The 27,787-nt window shown below is 37.9% G+C and overlaps 1 protein-coding gene across 2 annotated transcripts in view; it reads left to right on the top strand.

The window, feature by feature from the left end:
* The window catches only part of GBE1 (1,4-alpha-glucan branching enzyme 1), a 156,152-nt gene that overhangs the window by 23,223 nt on the left and 105,142 nt on the right, over positions 1-27,787 (top strand). For both annotated transcript variants that reach the window (XM_071563491.1, XM_071563481.1), the window contains exons 2-3: positions 15,299-15,468; positions 24,345-24,460. In XM_071563491.1, the coding sequence (XP_071419592.1) occupies positions 15,299-15,468; positions 24,345-24,460 (286 nt within the window). The remainder of the gene's footprint in view (positions 1-15,298; positions 15,469-24,344; positions 24,461-27,787) is intronic.

Here is a 27,787-nt window from a genome sequence, read left to right as displayed (position 1 = left end):
TAGACTTCAAAGCTAGTCAGACTACCTTTAAAATACAACTTTTCAAGCAGGTCAGCCAGTGTCAACTGTCTGAGTTCCTCTATAAAGAGAAAGAAATCCTACTAAACTAATAATAGGAATGTTATAGTGAGTGGCAAATTACTAACATGGGAAATCCTATTCAACATATAATCCATTACTATATTGCTCAGCCTTTTTGCTGTTTACGTTTGTTCATCTGAAGTGAGTGCTTTCATTTTCTGCACAAAAGGTTCTGTGTAAATAAAGCTTATGTCAAAATTTAATATGAAAGACATCTGTAACTTTAGGAGTTGTTTTAGGAGTTGCATATAGTCTCAGACAGACAAGATAAATCTGAAAATGTAAAAACAGAAGGGTTTTATCTATTCAGTAGATAGCTTATTCATTTTATATTTCTTAACTCCTAATATTAGACAAATGTTTATTCCATGATCTCCAAAGTTTTCCTGGTTGTACTTTATAGGAGTAAGGCTACAGTTACACTTGTATGTGCAGCATATTAGGATGACCAGCCTGGCAATACCAGGCTTTCTAAGTTCGTGGAGTTTTGCTTCCTCCTTCTCCCCCATACCCAGAACTGTTGCAGTGGTTTTCTGTGTCCCAAGACCTCATTACTTCAGATATTTAAAATTCTGATGTAAACTTCACTGTCTTGCTGTGTCTCTAGTTAAGTGATTGGAGTCTTGCATAATAATGCCCTATTAGTTAATGCACTCCTTTTTCTTTTGTTTGTAATTTTCTTTAGTCATATCAATTCAAAACTTGAATCATAAGCTTTCTAATGTTGCGACAGACAAGTCACTTTGTAGATTCATGTGTTTGGAGGCTGTGAAGTGTTGACGACATCTAAGATTATTGATCTGATCTGTCCCTAGTAACACTAAGTACTGCTACAATCCCATCAGGAGGCAGGTGTCTTGGAAGTTGTCATGTGTATTTAGGAGCTCAAATTATGTGTCAGTGGGGGTGTGGTTGGGATGAATCCATCCACTGCTGAGCAGTGTTTTTTCTGCAGTTAAGTGCTTACCAGATTTTTTGGCATGCAGGAATTCTTACACTTGTACTCAGATTAGAGATAGTGTCAAGGAGTGTGCTGGTTTAAAGATAAAGCGGCAGGAGAAATGAACTCAGTTCAGGAGAGATTATAAGTCAGAGTTACAATTTAATAAAAAATATTGCAATAAATACAATGACACAAAGAGAAATTGCTTTTAACCCACAAACCCCAGTAGTATAACCCAGTGCCCTGGGGCACAAACACAATGTGTTTGTTAGCCCCTGTGCTGAGCCCAACGTGGTTCCCCTCAGTCCAAAGCAAAAGGAGGTGAAAAACCTGTTGGTGCAGATGATGGTTGCAGTCTAGTGAAGAGTGGTGTTCGCAGTCTGATCAAGAGTGGTGGTCTCTTCCTGTCGAGGTTCTGGTCCTCCTCTGGGTCGGACAAGTGGTTCCCCGAGGTCTTTGGACCCAAAGGTTATGTACCCTCTGGCCCGGGTGGGAGCACCTGGTACCTCCCCCAGGGCTGGGAGTTCCACAATGGGTGATCTGACTCTGTGAGTCATGGGGTATTTTGGTATTGTTACTGGCCCATTAGCAGACACGCCCCCTCAGGCTGGGTGTGGAGGTGTTAATGTCTCCCTGGAGGGGAGTTATCACAGCTCTTATCTCACAGCCTTCTTTCACACCCAGCTCACAACCTGAGGGGGTCAGGTGTGCCCTGGGCAGCTGCTGCAAATGGTCCATTGTTAACAGTTCATGGGACATGAATAGAGGGTGTGGAATACACAGCTTTGGTCACACCCACACAGTGATAAACTGGTCTCACCTGCTGAACTAGGACAAGGACATACAGTATATTAATGTTTCAGGAAAATAGCCAGACTATGTAAAATCTGAAGTCATCTGTTTTCTGTAAAGTTTTGAATTGGATGTTTATACTTATCTTTTTTTGGATGATTGCACAAATTAGTTAACAGTCAGTATTTCTTATCTTGGAATTCATTCTAACTACAGTCTGAAAAAAGCAACTTTTAGACTGCACCTTGAAAATGCTTGTCCATGAGAGACATAAGCTGTTGTATACAGCTATTCACAGCAGCAGTCAGCACCAATACATGGATTTTGCTTGCTTGTCTTCTGTGGGAATAGATGCGATTGCCTGGGACTAGTGACGAATGTTTCTTAAGTACACAAGTTCTGACTATACTTCTGGTGCATTGACACTAAATTAGAAAGACTTTGCATTTTGGTCTGCTTAAATGTTTGCATGCTTGGCTTCCTTTCTTGGTCCTGTCTGCAACAAAAGGAGTTAAGAATTAAATTTAGGCAAGCCAATGTGGTGCTTCTGCTGAGGTGCCTGAAGCTGGTGTGATAAGAGTGTTCCTCCCACCTGTCCCAAATCTTTCTAAATCTTATTGTCCAATCACTGGAGATAACTTTTGCTTCCTTAAAACTGTCCTCTAGAAGGGCTGCTTTTCATAGCTGTTGCAGAGAGCAGACCAGGCATGCTTGGGGATTTGAATGTGTGGTCTATGTGAATAGCCCCTCATAGCTACTGAGGCTACAGAGAAAACACTCCTTGATCAAACCAGTGATGACTGATCAAAACTGGCACAGTGGTCAGCAATAAAAGCAAAAGTCCTGCCTTTTCATTCGATGTTTAAAACCTGTTTTTCTAACTATGATTCTATGTAAAAATCTTACACATGCTTTTCTTTCCTGGACTACTGTGAAATTTTGTTTGTTGCAAGTAAAATAAAGAGCTAATGGAAAAGTGGGTAACAAATACTTAAAGGCCAAGTAGAAATCTACATTGAGAGTATATTTGTGTGCCTGATAGAGGGAAAGCAAACCACTTTGTTTAGGTAGTGTATGAATACATGCACAACCTAAAATTTAGGCTAAACTAATAGGATTTAAAGGTTTATTTAATGAGATGGAATGCTGTAGGTTTATGGAGAGGATGATTGTTAAAGGGAGAAGGGTTGGTGAGATAGTAAAGAGGCTGGGTGTTGCTATGGGTACCTTTTCTCTAGCCATCTTTTTGACAGCCTCTTAAATTGGTTATCCATTTAAATCTGTTTAAAGTTTGACAGAGAAGGATTTATGGTTTTTTGATATTTTTGCTTGAATGTATAAGCTGTTGATCTGATCTGATAAATAATGACTTTTTTATTTTTACTTTGTGGAACATATTCTAAAAGGTGGTGTGAAGTAAGACTTGTGGAAACTAGCAAGGAAAATGTAGCTAAAGCAGCTGTGCAGCTTTCTATTAGGAAATTCTATTAGGAAATAGCAATTCTTACTACATCATGTTCCCACCAAAGTGGGGTAGGTGGCAAAGGCAGTGAGGGATATCTGATGTTTTATTTGAAATAACTGGGAGTTCTGACTTTTGATTTAAAATCTTTGTTTGGTAGTCAAATAAAACTTTCAATTCTTAATTTCTTGTGTATTTCCTGAGAAAGGTAATTCTTTCTTAGCATTATGTTGAATTTCATTTATTGCAGTTAATGTTACTTGCAGCTTTACTAGAAGTGTGGGAGCTGAACTGGTGCAGCAGACTTGAAATCCATGTTTGAAAAGAAACAGATGCCTGCCATGACCAGCCAGACCCAGGGCAGTGACCCTTCCCCTGTACTCTGTGTTGGTGAGGCCACACCTTGAGTGTTGTGTTCAGTTCTGGGCCCCTCAGCTCACGAAAGATCTTGAGGGGCTGGAGCGGGTCCAGAGAAGAGCAACGAGGCTGGGGAAGGGACTGGAGCACAAGTCCTATGGGGAGAGGCTGAGGAAGCTGGGGGTGTTTACCTTGGAGAAGAGGAGGCTCAGAGGTGACCTCATCACTGTCTAGAACTACCTGAAGGGAAGTTCTGGCCAGGTGGGGGTTGGTCTCTTCTCCCAGGCACTCAGCAATAGGACAAGGGGGCACGGGCTCAAGCTCTGCCAGGGGAAATTGAAATTGGAGATCAGTAAACAATTCTTTCCAGAGAGAGTAATCAGGCATTGGAATGGGCTGCCCAGAGAGGGAGTGGATTCCCCATCCCTGGAGGTTTTTAAACTGAGATTGGATGTGGCATTGAGTGCCATGATCTGGTAAAGGGACTGGAGTTGGACCAGGGGTTGGACTTGATCTCGGAGGTCTTTTCCAACTCAATCGATTCTATGATTCTACGTTTGCTGCTCTGGCAAGCTAATAAAAAAAAACCCAAACAAATGATATATAAAATAGCTTTGAAACAAATTTCAAGAGTTACTGAAGTCCAGACTATTTTATCAGCATGTGCAGTACTTTTACAACCCATAGGAGGCATGTGAGTTGGCTCTTGCCACACAAATAATTGCTTTAGAAATGGTACTAACTGGTGCTTCCAGGTTACTGAAGTCCTACAAGAGGTAATAACACTTGTCCACCAAGTGGAAAGTTATAAATACTTTTTAAGAAATTCTGTGATTTCCCCTTGAGCCCTTTTGTTTAGCTACTTTGTGCTTTGATTCCAGCTTTATCCTAGTGCTGTAGGAATTGGACTGTTTCCCCTAAACTAGTCCTTGATTTCTATTAGCACAAAGATAGTCTGTTTGGCAATCGTTGGCAGTAGAATCAAATGGGAATGGATAAGCTGTTGTTTACAGCATCATTAAAATTAATTCTGGTAAATAAAACATTTGAGTTCTTTCCAGATTAAGGTGTTTTTAGGCATATTAATATGATGAATAGAAACAGTTTTGGAATGTTCCACTAATAAATACATGGTTATTAAAGGAACAATAAACTGGTTTTAGTATGGGGAGAAAATTGAACCTATGGTTTCCACTTAGATGGTACTGAATAACAAGAAGAATTTTTGAACTTAAAAATGCACTGGTAAACCTGAATATATTTTACTGTGTCGTGTCCCTATTACAAACAAATTAATAATTATATGGCTCCTGTAGTTCACCTGCGAATGTGATTAATGTTCAGCATTACATATTCTGGTGTGTTTTGCAATATGGAAACCTGAATGTTTAACAAGAACACAATTTCAAATTGAAGTAATAAATCAGAGTTAGTGGAGTAGGGCCTGCAGTGTGCCACAGTCACTGAGAGCGAGCGGTATCTTGTCCACATCCTTTTGGCAGCAAGAGCCTCTTTATCAGCCACTGTCTTTCTAGTCACGCTTGTGTTCACGTCTGTGCTACATGCTCTGCTGATTACCTTGGAAAAGGGCAATGCTGTAACTGTTCAACTGACCTTTCAGTTTATTTTCTCTTGTGTAATATGAAACATGAGCTAACACAGTCTTAGTCTACTGATTTTGAGAAAATCTGTCGCTACGTCTCTGCAGCTTTCCGCTCGAATGCGATGGAGTTTCTCTGTAGTTACGTTAATTCAAAAAGAACTCCATCAACTTGCTTCAGATATCATCAGAACAGAGCAGCAAATTATTATAGCTTAAAGTGGGGCTTGAGTCTACAGTTCACGCATAATAAAGACTATTTGGCAGAGGAATAGTGGAACAATTGCTATTAAATGAAGGAATCTTATACCTAAAACATTTCTCATAAATGTTCAGATGTGTTAAATAAATGAAGTAGGCTACTGGTAAATTTGTTTCCTTATATACAGAGGAATATGTAGAACTGTCATTATTTTGAAATTGAACTTTTATTTAGACTGTTTCCTTATGACAGGGAAGCTGTCTTGAATACTTCTGCAGATACAGAATATACGTAGCTGTGCCATTTTAGGAGGTTGTGACAGTGTAGTATCAGAAGTTTTGGGGGCTGGCTGTGGTGATGGTGATTTTTTTTGTTTGTTTATTTGTTTGTGGTTTTTTTTTTCCTTCCTTAGGGGGTGTGTGTTTTAGCTATTTTTTTAAAGTAGCCATATACTTTCTGTATGGTTAGAAGATAATAGAAAATGGCTTTCTCGTAGCAAGTGTTGATACTTGTGTAGACACTTCTCTGCTCCTGCTGGAATTCATGCCTCTAAGTAGTTTCCTGGGCCTCCGATGGAAAGAAATTGCCTCTTGCTCCTTCTAAATACCAATAATTTGTTACACTTACCCTGTGAGGGGCATCTGTGTGTTTCTAATACACTGAAGTGGGTGATAGATGAACAAACATACATGGATATGTGTAAGAGCCTTTCAATATTGTGGGGAAGGTTGTTCTTGGAAGTGGGATTGGTTTAGACAAACCAGTGGAGCAATTAAGTTTGCATGTGATACATCTTGTAATAGCTCCTGCATTTGGTTCCCAGTTGAGAACTCTGTTGTGAAGCTGATGGCAAAAACATTGGTTATCAAATGCTGGTGTAAAGCTGCTAAGTTTGCTTTAGTGGTTAGAGCAGGGAAGATGCTGCTGGTCTCCTGTACAGTGCAGAAAGCCAAGTGCCAGAACGAAAGTCAGCAAGTAATCTTCTTGCTAAAATAATACAGAATAGTATTTATCTGTATCAGACTTCATATCTTATAGGTCTTTACCCTCTCTTTTGGAAGAGAAGCATTCTCTGCTGGGAGGATGTCAAGAAAAAGTCTGTGGTTTCTCTTTTCCTGACAGTTTTTTGTCATGCTTCTGTGTACTAGACTGTAGGTTGTTGCTATGGCTTGACTTGCAAGTTGCTGCGCTTTAATTCCTTTGGAAAGAGCTTGTGCTGAATCAGTCACCTTGCCCTGTATGGATGGCTTTCAGCATAGTGAGGGATTATGCATTATTTATCCCCAAATATTTCTTAATTTTTATAATGCTGCATTTAGTGTGAGATGCAAACTATGCTCTCTCTCCATGTGCAAATTCTTTACTTGTTCATACTGAAATCAGGGGATATCCAAAGAGAGTTGTTATTTGCCCGGTAGAGAAAAACTTGATAGGTGAATTTTGAAGTTTTTTCCCTTCTTGCTTGCTCATGTGAGTTCTCTGCTGGATGGTCTTTGTAATTAAGGTTTTTTGGTTGGTGGTTGGGTTGGTGGCGTGGCGGTGGCGGTTTTTTTGAGTTGCAACAAATTGTTTAACTGTGTAAGTTCCATATTGGAATAACTGCCTCCTCAATTCATTGGAATAAGTTACTTTTATCACACCTGAAAAGAACTTAATATCATTGGCCAACCTGAAGAATCCTCAGTTTTCAGCTGAAAAGGTGTGTTAAATTGTCTCTGACTTGGAAGCGAGGCAAATTACTTGTGTGTTAAATAATTTTATGAATGGAGGAGCTAGAACCTCTGGGAAATTCAGATTTAGCTACAGAGAGACTTCTCAAGTTGATGGTTTTAGAATCATGTAACATCTTTACTTTTAACCTGCAGAAAAGCAAAATTAAATGGTCATCTTCTGGATCTCAGTCATTGCTATCCCAGGCTTCTAAGGCACATCTCTCAGAATTGTTCTAACACTTCAAAGATTGCATGTGGTCAGGTGTTCCTTAATCTATTTAAATGTGTATTAAAAACCTTACCTGAATGGGACAGGACATCTATATTCAGAAAGTGCAATTAAATCATCTACAAATATAAAATAGATATAAGTTAAAAATACAGTAAATCTATGTTTTGAAGTAGTCATACCTACCTGAGATTTATTGTGCCTTTAAATACTATTTTCTTTTAGAGTAATTACTTTGTATAATACACTGAATAATGAAGTGAAAAGTGTGTAACAGGAGGTGGAGAAAAGAATGAAGTAAAATCTAAGGGTTCTGGTATGGCATATTTTCCCTAGTGACGAAGCAGAAGAAGCAGCTGCAAACAGGAATTTGCTGCTATTGCAAATGGAAGCAAAAGACTATATCACATAATTCTAGTTCAGCATGGTCTGATGCCTTTGATTTGCTGAACTGCAGAAATTTGTTTTAGGAGGGACCTGAGGATTTGGATTGACAGGAGGCTGAACATGAGCCAACAGTGTGCCCAGGTGGCCAAGAAGGCCAGTGGGATCCTGGCCTGTATCAAAAATAGCGTGGTCAGCAGGACCAGGGCAGTGACCCTTCCCCTGTACTCTGCATGGGTGAGGCCACACCTTGAGTGTTGTGTTCAGTTCTGGGCTCCTCAGTTCAGGAAAGATCTTGAGGGGCTGGAGCGGGTCCAGAGTAGAGCAACAAGGCTGGAGAAGGGACTGGAGCACAAGTGCTGTGGGGAGAGGCTGAGGGAGCTGGGGGTGTTTAGCCTGGAGAAGAGGAGGCTCAGGGGAGATCTTATCACTCTTGACAACTCCCTGAAAGGATGATGTAGCCAGGTGGGGGTTGGTCTCTTCTCTCAGGCAACCAACAGTAGGACAAGAGGGCATGGGCTTAAGCTCTGCCAGGGGAGGTTTAGATTGGATGTGAGGAAGTTCTTTACAGAGAGGCTAGTCAGGCATTGGAGTGGCCTGCCCAGGGAGGTGGTGGATTCTCTGACCCTGGAGGTTTTTAAGGTGAGACTGGACATGGCACTGAGTGCCATGATCTGGTAATCAAAGTGAGGTTGGATTAAGGGTTGGACTTGATGATCTCGGAGGTCTCTTCCAACCCAACTGATTCTAGGATTCATTTATTCTATTTTTGTCTTCCTTCAAACCCTCTCCTTATAAGCAGCTGAATGACAAGAGTTTGCGCGAATAACCAGCTACAGAGAAAGGGTAAGGTGAGAATCAGGGACTCTGCACTAGCTTTGGTGTCACTGAAAGTTGGTAACTGCATTCTCAAAGTGATAGCAGCAATATTAGTAAAAGGTAATTTGTGACCAGCCTCCTAAAGCTTTGGACTGTGGTTTTATTTTTAACACTGACATTAATGTAAATGTGTGTATTTCCTGGAAAATGGAGGATTTGACTACAGAAAGTACCTTACTGGGTATTTTTTTTCTATGGTGTCTGCAGAACTGGGCTTTCTGTGTGGTTACCAGATACCATTATCATCATCTCTGTTTGCTTTCTTGTTTTGAATAAATTAGCATTAATACTGGGCCAGTATTGTAGAAATAAACTGTGACAAAAACACTGGTGTGGATAGAAAAGTCTAGAGGAGGAATAGCTACTAAATCAGCATCATAAGCAGAAGAGGGGCTAAAATCATTAATTTTGGTCTTGGCACCACAGGTCTTAAAATACACCGATTGATTGTTCTATAAACTGCAATAACAAGAGCTTTATAAAAAAGTATGAGAATGGACATAAAAATGTCTTGAAGTTTTGCAGCTATCTGAGAGTTCAGCACCAGCCTTTTCAAGTTGAGAGTGTCTTGTATGCTGCCAAGGACTTTCTGGTTATATTAATTTCTGCTTAGATTACTGAGATACCTGAGAAACTAAAGCTAATCTACGTAAATCTAAAAGTTTAAAATACTACAATACCTCTTTGTTATTTTACAAGGCAGCCAGGAAGGATTTAGTACCTCTGACTGCTTGGAGAAATAAAAACCTGAAAGCTTTATGTGGAGCTCTAATTCAGTGTTTTGACTCACCATCAGACTTCTTCAATAGTCTGCCAAAAATCTTATTTCACTAAAACAGTTGACTTTGAGGAAGAAGGGGAGGCTTAGCTTTTTTTTTTGTGTTCCACATTGAAGCTACTTACTTTTAACACATGCCTGAGACTTTTAATGGGATCAATAGCTGAACTAAAGTCAGTGATTGCAGGAACTGCAGCACCAGGAGTGTTTAGTGTGCTGGACCTACCAAATAGAATATTGTTTTTTGTATAAGGACCCTATGATTTTGGATTGAACTCTGAGACCTGTATATCTCTTCTGTATGAGTTTTAGATCTATAGGTGTCCATGGGACAAAATATTTGAGGATGTTTCAGTGATAAAAGTGTGAGGAATAAGTGCTCACCTGAAATACCAATCCTTGAAAGGGCTACTGATTTAATATTGTCTTTACTTGTTCACTATGAAGGTTATTTTATTGACAAGGTACTTGCTTTCTGGATAGCCATTATACTAATTCATCTTTGATGTTTTAATCCTGCTTCAGTGGAAAGTCAGCCAATTCCTACACTTCTATTGTAAGGCTTTAAACAAAGCTGCATATAAAGCATGGGATTTAAAGCAATGCTGTGTTACAAATTATGAATGTAACAATAGGAAAAGACTGTTGTGACCTTGTTTGAAATGATGTTTACCGTTACCATTTTTTCACACTGAAATAGTGATGGGGAAGGGGAAAATGCTGGTGTAAGAACATTTGGTATAGTACTTTCTTCAGTCTCTGTGTGCTTGAAGAAATGCTGAGACTGGTCTGTCTTTCCTGTAAGTCTAAAGAAAACACTTAATTTCAGTTTTAAAAAAAAACATTGATCTGATGGGTTGAGATAAATGGATATGGGACTTGGAAAAACTTGCTTTTTCATGAGATCTCCAGGAGTAAGGAATCCACCAAAAGCAGCTCCCTCCTGCTGTCTGTACTTGCCAGACATGTTGCTGTGCCTGGCTGTAGTAAAGGACTTCAAGTGCAACTACTTCCAGTTGTTACAGACACTCTGTACCTGAAGTTCTGTGGATCCTGTTGTTGCTCTGTTTAGGGTTTTTGTCCCAAAGGTAATGGTTGTACTTTAAATCGTACTTGGGTTTGGTTTTTGCCTTGTAATCCTCTGTGTCAACTTTAATGCTGGGAAATTGAAAAATCTTAAGAGACTTCACAGTCACTCATCAAGCTGTAAGAACTTCAAAAATAGGAAGGCAGAAGTCAGCCTTCTGTTGTGACTTTTGGGTTTGATGCTGTTGTTGACTCTTTTCCAGGTCCAGAATTTTGAGGTTCTGACCTCTGAAATGTGTCCAGAGCCATATGTCATATATTTCCATAACTAAACATGACATAACTTTCATCGTAAAGAGGGAGGTCACAAAATCCCATCTCGCCAATATAATGCTTATCTCTCCAGTTTTAAGATTTGTATGCTATTAGTGAACAATATAAACGTTTGAAAATGGTTGTCAAAAAGCTTTCCATGTAATCCTGGGTCTTTGACTTGGCAGATTTAAAAACAAAAAAAAGAAAAAACAATCAACCAACCAACCAAAAAAAGTTTCACAAGCTTCAGTACTGTAGAAATAAATGCCAAAATTTCTGGGAAAACAAAACCTTAAAGTTCCCTAAATATGGATATGAACATGTACTTAAGTCAGTCCTTTCTTTTAAAGTAGCAATGAGCTACAGTTGCTGCTTTACAAGACCTTTTTGGTGTTTTACAAGACCTTGTCTGACAAGTACCATTGTTCTGTGTCCAGGTGTATTTCATCTTTTGAGATGAGTTTTTAAAGTAGTTGACGGCACAAGTAATTGATCTATTTCAGAAGTTGGTGAGTTTTTTGTTAACTTTGAGCAAACCACAATTCTTTATCTGGTAATCTCAGGAAATAGTTTTAAAAAATATCAAAAACCTGCAGACTTTCAATATTATAATTTAAAGACAGGGAGAACACTAGTTGCTTCAAGAATCTTGATTTCTGTAATGATGATTGATTAGTAATCTCTGAATTAACTTGATCTATCGCAAGCATTGTGCTTGTGTGCAAATTGAGGGAGCATTATTAGTGAATGTACATGATGCTGTATTACCTTTTCAAAATCTGTCCTATTTAAAAAGCTACTGTAAAAATATTATGTACCCCAATCAAGAATTCTTCCAATGTGTTTTTTCTTGCCCCCCACCCTCAAAATAATTTCATTGAGCATGTAGATTTGCTCACCTCTACTGCAAAATGAGCAGAGAGTAGTCATTATTCACAGTAATGCTCATCGTTTCACATACTGAATACTGTGGTCTCTCTTTGCTTAAGCTCTCAATTTACTGGAAGACAAAAATTGAAGCAGTGGATGTACTCTTAGTGCTTCTATAACAGGAATCCAGAGCTTGTATTGTGTGTATTACTGTCAGTGATTTTTCCCAAAGATGCAGAATCACATAATTGCTTTCTGAAAGTCCATTTTCATCCCACCCACCCTCAAATCCAGAATTTCTTTGCTGTTATTTCCTCAGAATGAGATGAGTGGGCTTCATTCCGCTTTTCTAGGGAGGGCTCACACTGAGGAAGAGGAGTAGGACATTGACAAGTAGGTGCCTCGAGGTTATGTGAAGGGTATCACAGGCTTTTACTTTTCTGCACAGAGCTCTGTCCTTCTCTGTGCCCTGTTGTTTTTCTCAGGTAATAAATGTGTTATCTCCTTCTGCAGCTTTCAAGAGTTTGTGACTGACTTTTGTTTAAAGATGTAACTCACCACTTCTCTCACTTTTTCCTGAGTGTATCCTGCTAAAACAGTTCTTAAAGCTGTGAAAATGTATTTTTTGGCAAAAATGGGAAGGAAAAGATGAATTTTAATTAGATGATGTATTCCAAAACACCCTCTGTTTTACCTGTATAAAACTCATTGCTTCACTTAGATCTTCTCTTGAGTTACAGCAGCTGCCCTGTAGCACAACAGATCCTGCTTCAGGCACAGTGGAAAGAGGTGGAAACAGTGCATATGACAGGCAGCACATGTATGTGTGGTAGAGAAATAGCGATTTAGAGATGATACTGCAAATACACTTCTTGTTATGCATATTTTTTCCTTAACCAAGGAATTACATTCATACATACACACAATAAGTATATTATATGTGTATAATTATGCTTCTTGTATCATATGACTGATATATTTTAAAGAAAAACTTAAAATTGCAATGCTATACTATTTATTTATTTATTTCCCCCCCCCCTCCCCCCAGGAGAACTCTTCAGTAATGGAGTAATTTGACTTTACCAAATGACCTGTGTTGGAGCTTTGAGACTATTTACAACTTGCTTTTTGTTTCTTTATTTAAACTTTCGGCAAATATTTGTGGTTGCAGTTGGTTGAAACCTAAGTCAGTCAACTGAGTTTGTATATGTATATAATATACTTGTAGTTGGAAATCTGACAAAATATTCTCCTTCAAGCACTCTAAATGAAATTGATTATCAGAACAATAATAGTTAGTAATGCACTTCTGAGGATTATACTCAAGAGCAAACGTTAAGGAAATGATGCAGGTGGATGGGCAAAAAAGTTGAGTGTATTTGCTGTAGTGTATCCTGGAGGCATTTTCGAATTTTGTTCTCTTTAAAGATGAACATCAGTCTTCCTAATAAAAAACTGCTGGGAGATTAACCTTGGAAGTACTCATAGCACTCTAAATTAATAAAGGTAATGCTATTTACCTTAACTAGTGATTAGGCATTTTGATCTTCTAATTTGAACTAATTAAAGGCCAATTATAAATTAAAAATTTACAACAAATCATGGAGCACTAAGTCCTGACACTGCAAATGGGCTACTTCTTTTATCCCTTAAGCAATAAGGTATCCCATAGTGCTGGTTTACTTCACTACTGTTCCTATTTTCTTTTTCAAAATAGAGAAAATGTAATGAGGCAGACAAGTTGGTTTTGCCTGGGTTCTTACTAGTTTTTATACACTTTAGAAGACTTCTTACCATTTATGGAAAACAGAAACCCAGTTTGACACAGGAGTGTCTTACTTAAAGAGGAAACCTGAACAGGTAGCATTAATTAAATGCTCAGCTGCAGCGTTTAGCTGTGCTTCTGCACATTTTAGTAGTCATATTTTAGCTCACATTTTAGAAGTCAAAGTTGACTCTTGTCTTTGTATTGTACATCTGATGTTACCATCAATTCCAAACCACAGGCTTTGAGAAAACATTGCAAAGTATGTCAACAGCCTCTAAGCTGGTACTAGCAAAGTTTTATGTTAGAGGTTGTCTTAGTTTGAGGGGAAAACCAAAATATTTACCAAAAAGCAGAGGAGAGGATTCCTCTGCAATAATCACGTCACTCTTTATTAAATTTAAGAAAAGGAACTTTAATTAGAAAATGGATATAAGGATAACTGTTCTTAACTACTATATGCATATACATATATATGTAGATATAGATATAACTGTAAACAGACGAGAGCAAACTACTCCCCCAGCACCAAAGGTAAAAAACCAAAAGACAACAACCCCCAAATGGTAGACTCCTCCTGGAGCAGTTATATTTATGGACAGTGTCAGTGTCACACCTCGTCTGGCTGCAAGGTGAAGTCTCAGTCTTTTTCCCAGCGAGGCAGAGACAAGTGGGGAGCACTCACATGAACTCTCGCTCTCTGTCCTTTGTCCCAAATGAAGAAGGAAAAGCTGGGAGTGGAGGAAATGGTGATAGTTCCCAGGAATCTCCTTGCAGTCCGAATCAATCCCCAGGAAGAAGGAAAAGATAGGTCTGCGGTGTCCTCAAGCAGCTGTGTCTCTCCTCTCCTTTCTCTCTCCAAAGCTCAGGATGCCCAGAGATGGAGAGGGAAAAGCAAAGAGCAGAGCCAGAAAAAGAGAGCTCACCAGCAAGCCCTGGCTCCTTTTTTGCAGCTGCCCAAAGAAAAAAAACCCAAAAGTCAAACCAGCACACACAGAACAAAGAAAAGAAAAACTTCTCCCCACCCCCAGGTGCTGGGGTTCTATTTTCTCACCTCCACCCACCATTAAGCTTGAATCTGAAAGCTATGAGCTATCTTTTGTCCTTTGTCATGGAACTCCAAGCCTAAACCTTTTGTGTTGGTATGGTGAGAAAAATTCTCTGAGGGGGCTTCTCCCAACACCACCTTCCTTTATTTGAACCTTTAACAGAGATTTAAGACATTTCAGGTCCTAGTGGTATAAGTAAGGTATGGTCCAAATAATTCCTTCTATGAATCTGTCATTTTTTCCAAATTGTGGCAGTGTCAGGGACTGCAAAGTCTTGCCGATTGTCTTTATAAAGAGGTTGTTCAATGATCTGGTTCCTGCAGGCGCCAGACTAGTTTGTCCATACTTTGCTGTACTTCAAACTTCCCAGTGTCCTGAGGTTGTCTGTCTATAAAACTGGCTGTGAGAGATGTAGCAGCCTATACAGCTCTCCGTGGGAGGCTGTGTCTGACATTAGTGAGATGGAACAAAAAGTGCTAGGCTGTTCAGATTGTGAAATTCTCCTGTTTTGTAGCAATACGAGCGTTTCTTGACTGCCAATCAGGAGTTGTAGCCTTAAACTGAAAGTCCAAACTGTTCTTATAAAGTAGAGAAAGTACTAACAGATGTGAAGATCACAACTTTGGGCTATGTAACAACCTTGGAAATATGGTGTGGTTTGTATTTGGCTTTGTGGGTTTTTTGTGTTTTTTTTTTTTGGTATTTCTGTAGACAACAGTGAATCTGATGTTAGAGCCTTAGTTTTTCAGTGTGTTTCACTTAATTTCTTTTGATTTTTAATGTTTTTACACTTCTTAATGTAAGAAAGGCACTTGCTAAGCTTTCTAAAAAATGTTCTCTGTTTTCGTTGAAAGGTACTCTCTCTTTTATAACCACTTGAAGAACATTGAGGAAAGTGAAGGAGGCCTTGATAAATTTACGAAAAGTTACAAAACCTTTGGAGTTAACCAACTTGTGGAAGGTGGAATATATTGCAGAGAGTGGGCACCAGGAGCAGAAGCAGTGTTTCTTGCAGGTGACTTCAGTAAGTATTCTTAGGAATATTTCTTCTCCCCTGCGCTATGTTTTAAATCAATATCCTCTTCCTTCAAAGACAATTTTGTAGAAACAATGAAATTCTGATAGTGAAAATGCATGTTATGGCTGTAATGAATAATATTTTCCTCTATGTTGCAGTAGCCTATGTGAAGGTTTATGTTTCTGTTGTATGGTTAGTATTATACACATTCTATCTCTTTTTAATATGCATAGGGCAAGGACTTGTGTCATACTGCATCAGACTGCAAATTTAGGCTGTGTCTAAACTATCTGAAGTTCTTTTTAAAAGTCTGTAGCTGGGCTTTTATGAAACTAAATGCAGAGAAGCAAAAATAATATTGAAATAATTTGCTTTATCTTCTTTTACTGCTCAGCATCAATGTTGTCTAAAGGACCAAGGCCCTTGAGAATTCTCACCCATCAGGAGAGTGTAGGCAGAAGTTCTACTGGAAAATGTTAGCCTAAAATCAAGCTAAAATAATAATGAAAGAGTAGTTATTCTGTTTTGTGGGGAGAAGGAAGGAAGTTAGCAGAATGGGAAAGTGGCAAGATTCCGTAAAGGAATTCCATTGCTTGCTGTGAGAATCAGAGAGACTATTCCATTTGAAGTCAAAAATTTAAATTTCTTTCTCATTCAGAAACCTAGTTACACCCAAATCATGTTCTGCAAATTCTTAAATAAAAAGGATGTGCATCATTGCTCTTAAATCCTGCAATACAAGTTTCTATCTCTTCTTTGCTTGGGGTTTTTGAGCAGTGTTGTGTTTTTCCCTTTCACTTCCGTCTCTTCAGGGTTAGATGTTAGCCCTTCAGGGTACTTGATCTTTCATTGCTGGTTCTTACTGAAGGGGAATTTTATCTGTGAAATGATTTTTTTCATATAACTGCATTTCAGAAGCATGCAGTGTTATTTGTCCAACTTGGATTTTACCAAATTACTGACCTGGGGAGTGTTCAGTGAATGTATTTATAGTAATAAATGGTATATAAATTGCCAATTTCAGGCAGTTAGCTCCTTGTGCTTAAATGGAAAGCTAAATGTTGAGTATTCCTTCTTCCTTACACTTGTTTGTGGAAAATTGAAAGGAAAAACTCTGTATTTGAAGAAGGAAGTAATAAACTTAAAATTGTACATATTTAGATAACTTTAAAACAAGATTAACTATATGTGCCTTTATCTGCAGTATCTGGTGGTGCTTCCTAAAGTACTGTGGTTAAGCTTCTGTAAACATGTGTGTAGTAATAAATTAAATAAAAAGTGTTTTTGAGAGCCATTGCTAAGAAGTTTTTCAGTGCTTTGTAGCCATCTGCTTTAGTAGTTTTTTCACAGTCCCAAGATCAATATATTTATAAATAAGCAAAAGAAAGTTTAAGTATTATTATACTTCATTAAAAAAAAACAAACCATGAAATGGATCTGTTTTAATTTTGAGAGGGTCCACTATTCACAGTGATAATTTGAGTCCAAAGACAATGATTACTCAAAAGTAAAATCTTTTATTCTGATGGAGAAGATGCACAGACAAGTTGGTGCAACACCATTTGCAGCCATAATCCTGTTTGATATGGCTCAGCAAGCTGAATGGTAGGGTAGCTTTTCTTGCAGTACTCCTGGTCATTTTATTGGAAAGGACATTGATAAAATAGGTTAGTATAGTACTTGAATTTTAATATTAGAATCAGATATGTGTTCTGATTCAAAAATGAGCAATGAATCATTTGTGTAGTTCACCTACTGCTAGATAAGTGATTTCAGTTATCTAGCTGTCTTGCAGTCAGTATTGATGAGTTATTTTAATAGCTTAACTTTATATATAGAAAGATGGAGAAAATTCTCGTCCTTACTTCTCTACTTGCTACTTGCTCAACCCCACCCATTGCTCAAGGTTTTCCTGTGACGTGATGGGTGTAATAGTCTTTAAATTACTCAATGCAGTTAAAGACTAGAATGCAGTTGTTTTAATCATGTATTTTAATAAATGGTAGTTTTAAAAGGGGGGGTCCCGTGGTGTAATGTGAGCACTCCAGACTTTGGAAGACAAGGTCATGAGTTCGAGTCTCAGTGCAGACCATAGCGGGCAGTTCAATGCCTCCCTGACATCCGATCCCGTCAGATCTCAGATGCTCAGCAGGGTCAGCCCCGGTTAGTACCGGGTGCTGTGACAGTCCTGAGGATTTCACTGTGACTGTCTGAGCTTGCTCAGCCATGGCAGATGGACCTCAGGACTGAAACGGTGGGGCCAGTTCTGCGCAGGCTGTGCCTCACCTAAAACATCCATTGTGCAGGCTCAAAGGGCACACCCACGTGGGGAGAGCCCTTCCCAAATCTTCGTTCACAAAGTTTGGTCATACATACATACAGTTTTAAAAACAGACTTGTAATGAAATGTTTAATACTTTAGAAAGAGGAAATAACTTTTAAATTAGCTATCAGTTTCGGGGGGGGAGGGGAGGAGTATATATATACACCAGAATACAGGAACTGAAAACTGGAATTTGAAATATTTGATGTAATGCATCATATGAAGCAGAAATTTAGAGTAGTTATATCTAGACACTAATGAAATGTGTCAGTAAGAAGTCAAAAACCCTGAAAATTCACTTCAATGTGCAAAAACTTTCTCCTAATATTAATCAGTGAAGTATAATAATAATAATCATAGTAAATAATAATAAGAGTAATAATAGAAATCATAGTTAAGTATTCATTCCCAAAGGGTATGACAGTGTACATGGAAAGCCTGGAGGAATGGAACGTTGTCATTCAACTCAGATGAGCTTTAATAATATTCTGATGAGAAATTGGGTTGCAAAACCTAAGACTTAGATTCAGGTTGCTACAGATGTGTTTAAAACTGAATCCCTTTAACCTTTATTTAAGTTTTCAAGCAGGTTAAAGTCTCAAACTAAATTTATGATTATATTGTATTTAAATTGAATATTGGGATTGCTTTTAATTGTTTTTTTTTTTCAATGGAACTTTTTCGAAAGAGAACTGTAGTGGAACAATATGGGGGGAAGTTGGAAATCTTATACAAAGAAATAAACATTGAACTTAAATGACAGGAGCTCCTTGGCTTTTAAATAGAGGTATATTTGCATATAATATGAAAACTGTCCATTCATGCTTTGTTTTTGGAGATGGATGACAGTGTTTTCTTAGTGTTTTATTTAATAGGGTATTGTCTGCAAATCTTAGATATTTGTTGGAAAAACACACAAAAAAAGTCCCTGCTATCTCATCTTATGCTTTTGAGAACCAAAAACTAGTGAAGATTTTAATGGCAAGTAAAGGATATGTACAGAGACTTTCAAAATTTATAGTTAACCTGATAGTTGATAAGAGTTTTATTATGAATTGTGCTTTCGATAAACATGAATAATTTATTTCTGCAGTTATACACATATGAGGCTTCAATCATGTAAAGTTGTATTTTTAATGAATTTTATGCCTTATAGTGAACAGTAAAGCTTTGCTATTAAGATATTTTGACTCAAATGGTATTTTTATACTTCACTCTGAGAAACTTGTAATGAACAATAGAAAAATTTTTAGTATCTCTGTGCATTCCAGGAAAAAAGTTAGAAACTAGTAATAGCACACAAATCTGTATTTGGATGGGAGAATGAAAAGCATGAGCTCCAGAAAATCTAAATATATTCAGAGTTGTTTTTCTCTTTAACACTCCATAATTGGAGAGAAAAAAAGTTATTATATCTGTTAGTATTCTAGTATGATGCTTTATTCTATCTGAGAAGTATTAAATGAACATCCAAAACCATTAAGATTTGTCAATTAGTACTTTCAGCATCTCAGTAGATCAAGTGTATGAGGCAATTAGTCAGCTGAATTTCCGATACCAGAGGCAGAATCAACATTATAGGTCCCTTAAAAGCTCTCAGTGATAATGCTGAATATTTCATCCATGAGCTGTATTGCTGAGCAACTTGGTGACTACTGGCAATTTATTGCTACTTTTACAATTGACTATTTCAAATTAAGTCACAGAACTGTAGCTTTTGAGGGTAACCAAAAGAATTTATTTGGGAATTAGAACACTAAAAATTGTATTTGACCATGCAGAGACTCAGTAGGTTGTCCATAAACTCAGCTTAAATTTAAAAAAAAAAAAAAAGGGCTTTAAGTAGCTTGTAAGAGTAAGCATGCATATGTTAATTTGCAAGTCAGTATTTGGTATAATACATTGCTATATTTGTGGTTTCTGTTCTTTGGTTTCCCTTTTTCTTTTTTGTGCCTTCTTTTCCCTCCTTCCCAACTAACATGTTGATCACTGTAGAACATCTGTTTGGTTTGGCTTTTGCTTCCTTTTTTTTGCAGGCTTCTGCTGGGGGTGGGCTGGTTGGTTTGGGGTGGATGTTTGCTTATTTATTATTTAAACTTCAGAGTGAAGAAAAAAATCTGAAAACACCAACCTCCATAATTTGCATATCTGGCAGCTGACTGGAAACTTCTCATGTCAGAGTGCTTTGTGGGTTTTTTCTCCAAACTTTTACTGATATGGGTTCTAGATACTATTATGATATCATATGGAACTTCTTACTGCTTCCTTCAAATGTTTTTATAGAAAAATAAGTAGATTTGATGAGTAAAGTCATGTAGTGAAACTTCAGTGGCTATAGATGACTGAAGGCAGTAGACTGAAGCTTAAACTGATATTAGAATCCAGGGAAACATCCTATCTGAGAAGTAATGACACTAGTTTTTATCTGTGCTTGAGCCCCTTTTTAAGCAGATTGTTTTAATGATCTGCTATTGAGCTGTTGGAAATAAGGCAGCGTGGGAGGAGAAGACCCAATTGGCCACTATGTAGAACAGTATAGTGTCCTTGGAGAATATCTTCATTTATGTTCTGATTTCATATTCTAATCAAGTGGAATAAAGGTATCTTGTGATAGTGGGATTTTTGATGCCACTTCCCTTGCTTGAACTGCTGCTTGTCTGATGCACTTTCCTGAAGGACACTGTGAATGCTTGCTGGACATTAGGCATCGTTCAGTTGATCAGAAAGTACGTGGAATGTAGAAATATAATTGTTGTAAGAGATGAGTTTATTTCACTTGAGAATTCAACCCCAGTTTAGGAAGTTTTTGTCACTTTTGAAAAACTAGCTACAGCATTGTACTGATACATCGACTGTCACATGGAAAAAGGCAATGGTTTGGTTAAAATGGAAGTGCTCCTTTCCTCTGAAAAGCAAGAGAAGTGTTTGGTTTCTGGTGTGAAACTCTTAAGCCATAAGACTCAGAGCTGTATGGCTATATGCTTGTCAGCGTGAAAACAGAATCAGGAGATTGAACAAGAAGTCACTTAAATTATGGTTTAGCTTTGTTATTGCATTTGAGTATTTCATTTAGATTGAATTTTCATGACAAATGGTAGAACAGAAGCCATTATAGCTTTGAGTTCTAGATTAAAACTCAGTTCATGATTCTCTGGCATACTAAGAGTGCAGTTCTAAGCAAGAAATTCCTTTGTGCCTCATGTTTCTGAGATAGGATATAATGTTTAAATAATTGACTGTTTTTGAAAGATGGAATCACGGAAATGAGAGAAATTGAAAGTGAATACTGAAGGTGTCTTCTCTGTTGGATTAAGATATATCTGGGGCCTGAAATTTTGTACAAAAGCTGGCTTTATGTATGACTTATGGTTGTTTTATGATGGTGTTCTTTTTTCTTAAGTTCTATCCAGCCTGATTATTTGAACTTCTGGTAATCTTCCCAGCCTTTTTCTATTGTCAGAGTCTTTGAAGTCTTTGTTCTCAATTGAAGATACTTATTTTGACTGGTTTTTTTCGACTTCATGATAGTCTGCTAATCAGTTGTTAGTTGGTTGGGTTTGTTTTTTGTGTTGTTTCCTAAGACATTTTTGGCTAAGTTTTGCTGAAAAATCTGAAAACTTAAGTAGTAAAACTGAGAAGTCTGAGCCGTTTCCCCTTTGAAGGATGCCTTCAGTTTTCAAAGTGTTTTAAGTTCTTTATGCCTCTTGCCTTAATGCAAAACAATAGTTTCTGTTATAACCTTCCAAAGTGAGCTCCTACCCAGAGATAAGTAGTCAAGAGTGGTTTTAAGCAGGACCATCTGGAGCAGATGGGTGTTGCTTTGCATTTGTTCTTAAGCCATGAACCAGGGACACTCAGTTGTGAAGGACTGTGGCTGGGAACAGGAGGGATTAATAGGAGCATCTGGTATTGCTGGCAGGTGGAGGGGAAAGTTTAAGCCACTTGGGCAGAATTATCAAATCTGTCTGTGGGGAGTACAGATATTTAAATAGGTAGAGAGATGCAACCATTTCCCCTCTGAAGGAGGGAAGAGATGGGATTTTAATAGTGGTCATGAGAATTTTTTTTAACAATGTAAGTTCAGTGGGTTTAGTATAAATAAGGAACTCTGTGCATTTTCCCCAGAGTAAGTTTTACAGAAACTGGGCCTAAGACTCTTTTTGCTGTAATTTTTTATTTTGCTCAATCACATGCAAGTCATCACCTGGTATATTTGGTTCAGTTCATACATTGTAATCAAGACGTGCACCTCAGTTAGGAAGGTTTTCATGAGAAGCCATGAAGATGATCGGATATCTGGGAGGAGAAGATTATTGAAAGAATTAGGAGTAAATCTCGTAAGATGTGTCTTGATTATCATAAATCTGAACCAGTTCTTTAAAGCTGTCTTCTTTCAATTTCTTAACATTGTTACATTTTTCATCTTTCTTCTGTTTTCTCATTTCTGCATAAAATGCTTATTTCAGAAAGTTTAGCTGTTTATAGTTTTAAACAAGTTAAACTTCTAAGCCACAAAATCCTAGTGATATATTCCACATTCTTTTGCTATGCTCTGAAATAAAATAAATAACTGTGTTAGAGTATAAATAGTCTATGCTTTGCAGTTTAGACATTCTGTTAAAGAGTGTTGCTTAATTGCTAAGGTGTTGTTTGTCTGATATTGGTCTTAGTAGATGATAGTAGTGTTTGTTTCGTTATTTTTCTTGATTGGAACTTCAGAGCAAAACCAATGGGGAGGACCCATCTAAATCTTACCAATATACAAGCTTTTCTGCTGTTAATCAAACAATAGTTTAGTCAATACGTGCTTTCTGCTGATATATGTAATTTCTCTGCACTATCCAAATACTTTAATCGTGATAAAAACTGCCATCTAAATGGAGTGTTGAATTAACTGCATTTCTGGTTTTGAGCTTGGGAAATGTTTTATAATAATAATCTCTTTGTTGCTTTTGACATTGCTCCCTACTGTAAAATGAATAGGTACTAGAAGATTTATCTTGCACAGTTCTTTTTGTCACATTGTCTGGCCTGTTTGATTTGTGCCTTTCAGTTTTCTTTAGTTAAAAATTGGCAGTTCTCAGGTTTAAAAAGCTGTGTAAGTGCAACGAGCAGATTTGAAAGCAGCCTAGTCTCTTTCTGAAACTCAAGACATCCTTATCTTGTTGGAGATTATCTTTTTGTTGCACAGCAAACAATATTTTTGGTTTAAGAAAATCTACATGTTTGAATATAAGTGCTTCATGTTTCTACCCCCCCTGTTGTGATTTCTATGGTGGCAAAAGTGATGATCCTGCTCCAGTCATATGTCCTTTGTTTTAATTAATTGAATTGCTTTTAACCTATACTATTGTGTTTAATAACAATGTTGTTTTATATGAGCTTAGATTAATATTGTTAAATTGAAGGCTGCTTGTTTTTCTTTTGCTGAGGTGTGGGTTTTGGATTGTTTTTTCTTTACAACAGATGAGCATGAAGGAAGATTAGCATGTGTTACTTTAATGTCTTGTAATTCAGTTTTCTGTGTCAACTGGTTTCTTTTTAGCTTGAGTCTGTTACCTTGAACTATGTGGAATAGACATATTTCAAGGCAAAAACAACAAAAAAAAGTAATGTTCAGATGCAGCTTGCTACCTCCTTCTCGCCTAGAAATGATTTAATTGCCAAAGTGTGTCAGTTCAGAAGCAATTTATTCACTCTCAGTCATATGAGTACACAAGTCCACATTGGCAGGTGTCTGTTCAGCTGGGCACATCGTGATGACCAGCCTTGCATGTCTCCAGTGCTCAGTGAATCCAAAGAGGACAAAGAATCTTGAAGTTTGGTATCTAAGCATGCTTCAGTAAAAGTTTTTTCATGAAAAAGGAATCTTCCTCAAGACTTAAAACTGACACTTCTGGCCACATTTCCTGGTTGTGTTATTATTGTCTGGTATTGTCTAGTTTTCTAGCCATTGCTACCAAGTTTGTCTGTGGTTTTCCCTTTATTTTTCTTATTTTATACACTTTTATTTTGTACATAAGCTTGTCAAAATAGGGGCAATGAGCAGTGTGTGTGTCTAAACCTGGTTTGAGTACTCTAGTTGTGGAAGCTGGTTTTGTCTACATGTTGTCCACTTACCCTTCCATAACCAATATTTGCCCATTAGTTTTTTCCCCCAGTGATGTAACAAGTACTTCTGCTGACTTATTTAAGATGTGAGGTTATGTTTTTAAGTCCACTACCTTAAGCATTTCTTTTCAGCTGCCAGTTTTCATACCACTCTGATTTTCTGGTATTAAAATCAATAGATTTTTTTAGGGGAAGAAGGAGGTTATTTTGATTTTGATGAAAGAAGTGAAAATAATTCAACCATGGTTAAATTAGAATGGGAGTGTGGTTTCACAGTGAAAATCTTACACATTTCATTTTACCTCTTGAATTTGTATACTAGTATCAGAAATAAATGTCTGCTTTCACTAAGGTTAACTCTGAAAAAGATGGAACACTGTGTTATAACTTTGATTTGCAATTGGACACATTTTAAGATAAATACTTAATATTATTTCTTATATTACAGATGGCTGGAATCCATTTTCTCATCCATATAAGAAGCTGGAATTTGGGAAGTGGGAGTTGTTCATTCCTCCTGGAGAAGATGGTTGTCCTGCTGTGCCCCATGGATCAAAACTAAAGGTGTTGGTTCTAGACTTACTCCAGTTCTTGTAACCCTTTTTGCTCATTTGTACTTTTTGGTGGTTTTAAGTAACTTTATCTTTTAATTGTTTTAAGAAACACAATTGGCTTAACTGTGTGTGCAAAGTGACCTCAAGGAGTGAAACGTTAGACATCAGAGTTAGATTTTTATGAACAGGCATATGTGGCTCAAATATGGATATTGTGTATTATATCATGTTACAAGATAAAACTATTTACATATTGATAATTTGAAAAATGACAAGTACAGATAAAATCTTTCTGTATTTGATGCAACAATTTGAGATAAAGATCACATTTAAATCTCAGTACCTTGATAATTTTTGTGATCCTTTTTGCTGTGGCTTTTCAGGTGATCTTTTTGCATTGCAGTGCAGATTTGTAAAACTTGTACCTCTCCTTTGGTAATTAAGGAATTAACAGCAGTAGACTTAAGTTACATTGAATATAGTTGTATTTCATGAGTAGACATGAGCATAAAATTCTTTCTTCCAGAAATTAATGCGAAGTTTCTTTGAGTTGACAAATGCCACAACTGTATTCTTGGTGCGGATGTACATAATGACTACTATCAGTAGAGTTGATTATTTGTAGGTGAATGTTGATTTAAGTTGGAGATGTACTTTGTTGGGGTCAGAGCTTGAGTTCCAGAGTCAGTGGGTTCTAGTGGGGGACAGTAATAAGTAGTTAAGAAAAGAAAGGTACGGAAATTGTGTAAAGACAAGGAAAATCAAGAAACTGGGAGCATTTGTATACTACTACTCTATTTTCAGGGCTCTCATCAACAAAACTAACATACTGAAAAAATCCTCATTTATGTGATGAAAATCAGCTTAGGGAAACAAGAACTCTGTTAAAACAAAGACATGTTTGGACGAAGACATGCTCTGGAAATGCTTACTCAATGTGTGTGCTTATCTCTGTGCTTTTTGTTATGGCTTATGAAATCATCCCAGTAATAAATATGGATAAATTGAAATTTAGGAGTAATCATTTAAGGAGGAGAAAGCTGTTTTTATTTTACAGAGCAGGAAAGAAAACAGTTGTCTGCAACTCAGAAATTCAGTGATTATGCAGAAATGTATGAGAGTGCAGAATGGCTATTTGAGATTTTCCATGGTTTTGAGATGTAAGTAGGTTAGATTTCTTTGTTTCCAAATTTACCTTCTGTATTTTATCTACCTCATCTACTGTAGAATATTCTAGCCTCTGTGTAGAGTTAAGGTGAGAATGATGATTAGTGTTGATAATTATTAACATAATAGCAAAAAGCATAGATTCCTAAATGTATTTGGATCAACTTAAGATTACTTTTTTTGTCTGTTTTCCTATATAATCACTATTCATATCTCCTTTTTTTTTAAGTACAGGCCTTGCTATACTTTCTCCCTATTCAGCATTTTGTTTGAAATACAAACTCCATAAAGCAAAAATTGTATTGTACATAATTTGTTTAGTATGCAGAATTTTTGACTGCTGATTGCACTTCATGCTGATGTACTAGTAAGATGAATTGCTTTGGTGCTGTAGTTGCTCTAAGACTTCTGAAAAACCATAAGATAGCTGCTGGCAGAGTAGAATGTGAGTTTGTTTTGGTTTTGTTTTTTTTAACTGTGTTAGGCTTTTTTTTTTCACCCTGCCACTTTAATTGTGCCTTTCCATCGTCTGTTTTAAACAAAAGTGTGTGATTGTCACTAGTACTCAAAATACAGGATTGTCCAGCAGGCTCATGAAGCAGGACTCCCTGTCTACATGTGGAATAGATTTGATTTTGAGTATATTCCTGAAAAAAAAAACCCAAACAAACAAATCCAAATATTTAGAAGCTTGATGCACAAGTGTGCATATTCATAGCTGATAACTTCATCACTACTCCCAACCTCATCTGTACCTTTCCTAATAATCTTTTATGACACTTTTTTTGTTCTGTGGTGCCTACATGACTGAATCTAACATGTCACAATGTGTACTTGTGATGTAATTAGGTGGCATAACTAGCATAAAAAAAAAGGCTCCAGTTAACATAGTTCACAAATGGTTTATCTGTGCAAAAGCTGGAATATTCACATGGTGGGCAGGTACTGTTGCAGCCCGATTCAGGTGGGTCTGGAGTGACCACCTTACAAGTTTCGTTTTCCCCTTAAAAGGACATGTTTCCAGCCTCAACCAATTGGAGTCAGACCACCGCACCTGGGGCGGGGTCACTTGAGGTCATATATACCTGTGTATTTGAATAAACTTGGGATTTGCTTTACATCACATTGGTGGGTGCAGTCCTCACCTAGGCTTGGCGGCGACAAATGGTGGACCCCGACGTGTCTCAGAACATGAAACCCACCTGCACGTCTGCCTAGAGCTTTAAGAAGTGGCCCCCGAGAGCTGCTATGCCCCAGTTTTTTTGGGTGCTTTGTGGAGAAGCCCCTGAGAGCTTCTGTCTCCTGTAAACTTGGGAGTTTTGTGTAGTAGCCTTGAGAGCTGCTGGAAGAACGAGACTGAAGGAACCACGACCTTCGAACCGGTGAGTTAAAGAAACATGGGAAATTCCAACTCGACTAAAACGAACTTATTGCTTGATAAATTTGAGAAACTAGCTCGTGTAACAAAAACGGACATTGAAAGACAGGCATTACAAAATATTTTGGAATGGTGCTTCAGGCAAGGGCACTTAACAGATGCCAATTCCATGCTTTCCATAGAATTATGGGAAAAAATTGGGGCAGATTTGTGGAATTCAGCGCAAACTGCACCCGAAGAATTTTTGCCGCTCATTCCGTCATATGCAGCTGTAAAGAAAATGCTGTTAGCAGTAGAACGAGCCCGTAAAAACCTCGATCTACCGGAGAGGACGGAAAACAGTCAGCTTTTGCAAGGCGATTTTTCCCCTGAACATCCTTCTGCACCGCCGTGGGCACCGCCGCTCGCAGAAATGCTGCCGCGGTACCCCTCTCCACCCGTGCCGCCCGTGCCGTCCGTCGGACACCCGCCGCGGTACCCAGACGCGGCACCGCCCGCTCCCGCTCCGGAAAACCCGGCAAGACCACAGCAACCATGGGATCAAAGCTTTTCCACGCCGTTCGTCACCGCAAAAAGCCAAGAAGTCGTCTTTGCACCGCCTTGCAACTACCAAGAAACAGCCTGTGCACAGCGAATGAGACCACCGGCTGCCGCTGTAGAAGCGGCCGGACCTCAGCAGCAACCTTGGAACCCCACGAGACACGCCGCAGGAAACCAAACCGTGAGTGAGTTTTATTTAAATCCTAACTCCGAGAAGGCGCGATGGGGAATGCCCTCAGCCGAGAAAGACAT

This window comes from Pithys albifrons, chromosome 1 (assembly GCF_047495875.1).
Source record: "Pithys albifrons albifrons isolate INPA30051 chromosome 1, PitAlb_v1, whole genome shotgun sequence".
Taxonomy (NCBI): domain Eukaryota; kingdom Metazoa; phylum Chordata; class Aves; order Passeriformes; family Thamnophilidae; genus Pithys; species Pithys albifrons.
Note: the sequence above shows the minus strand (reverse complement) of the source record. Positions and strands in the feature narration are given on the sequence as shown.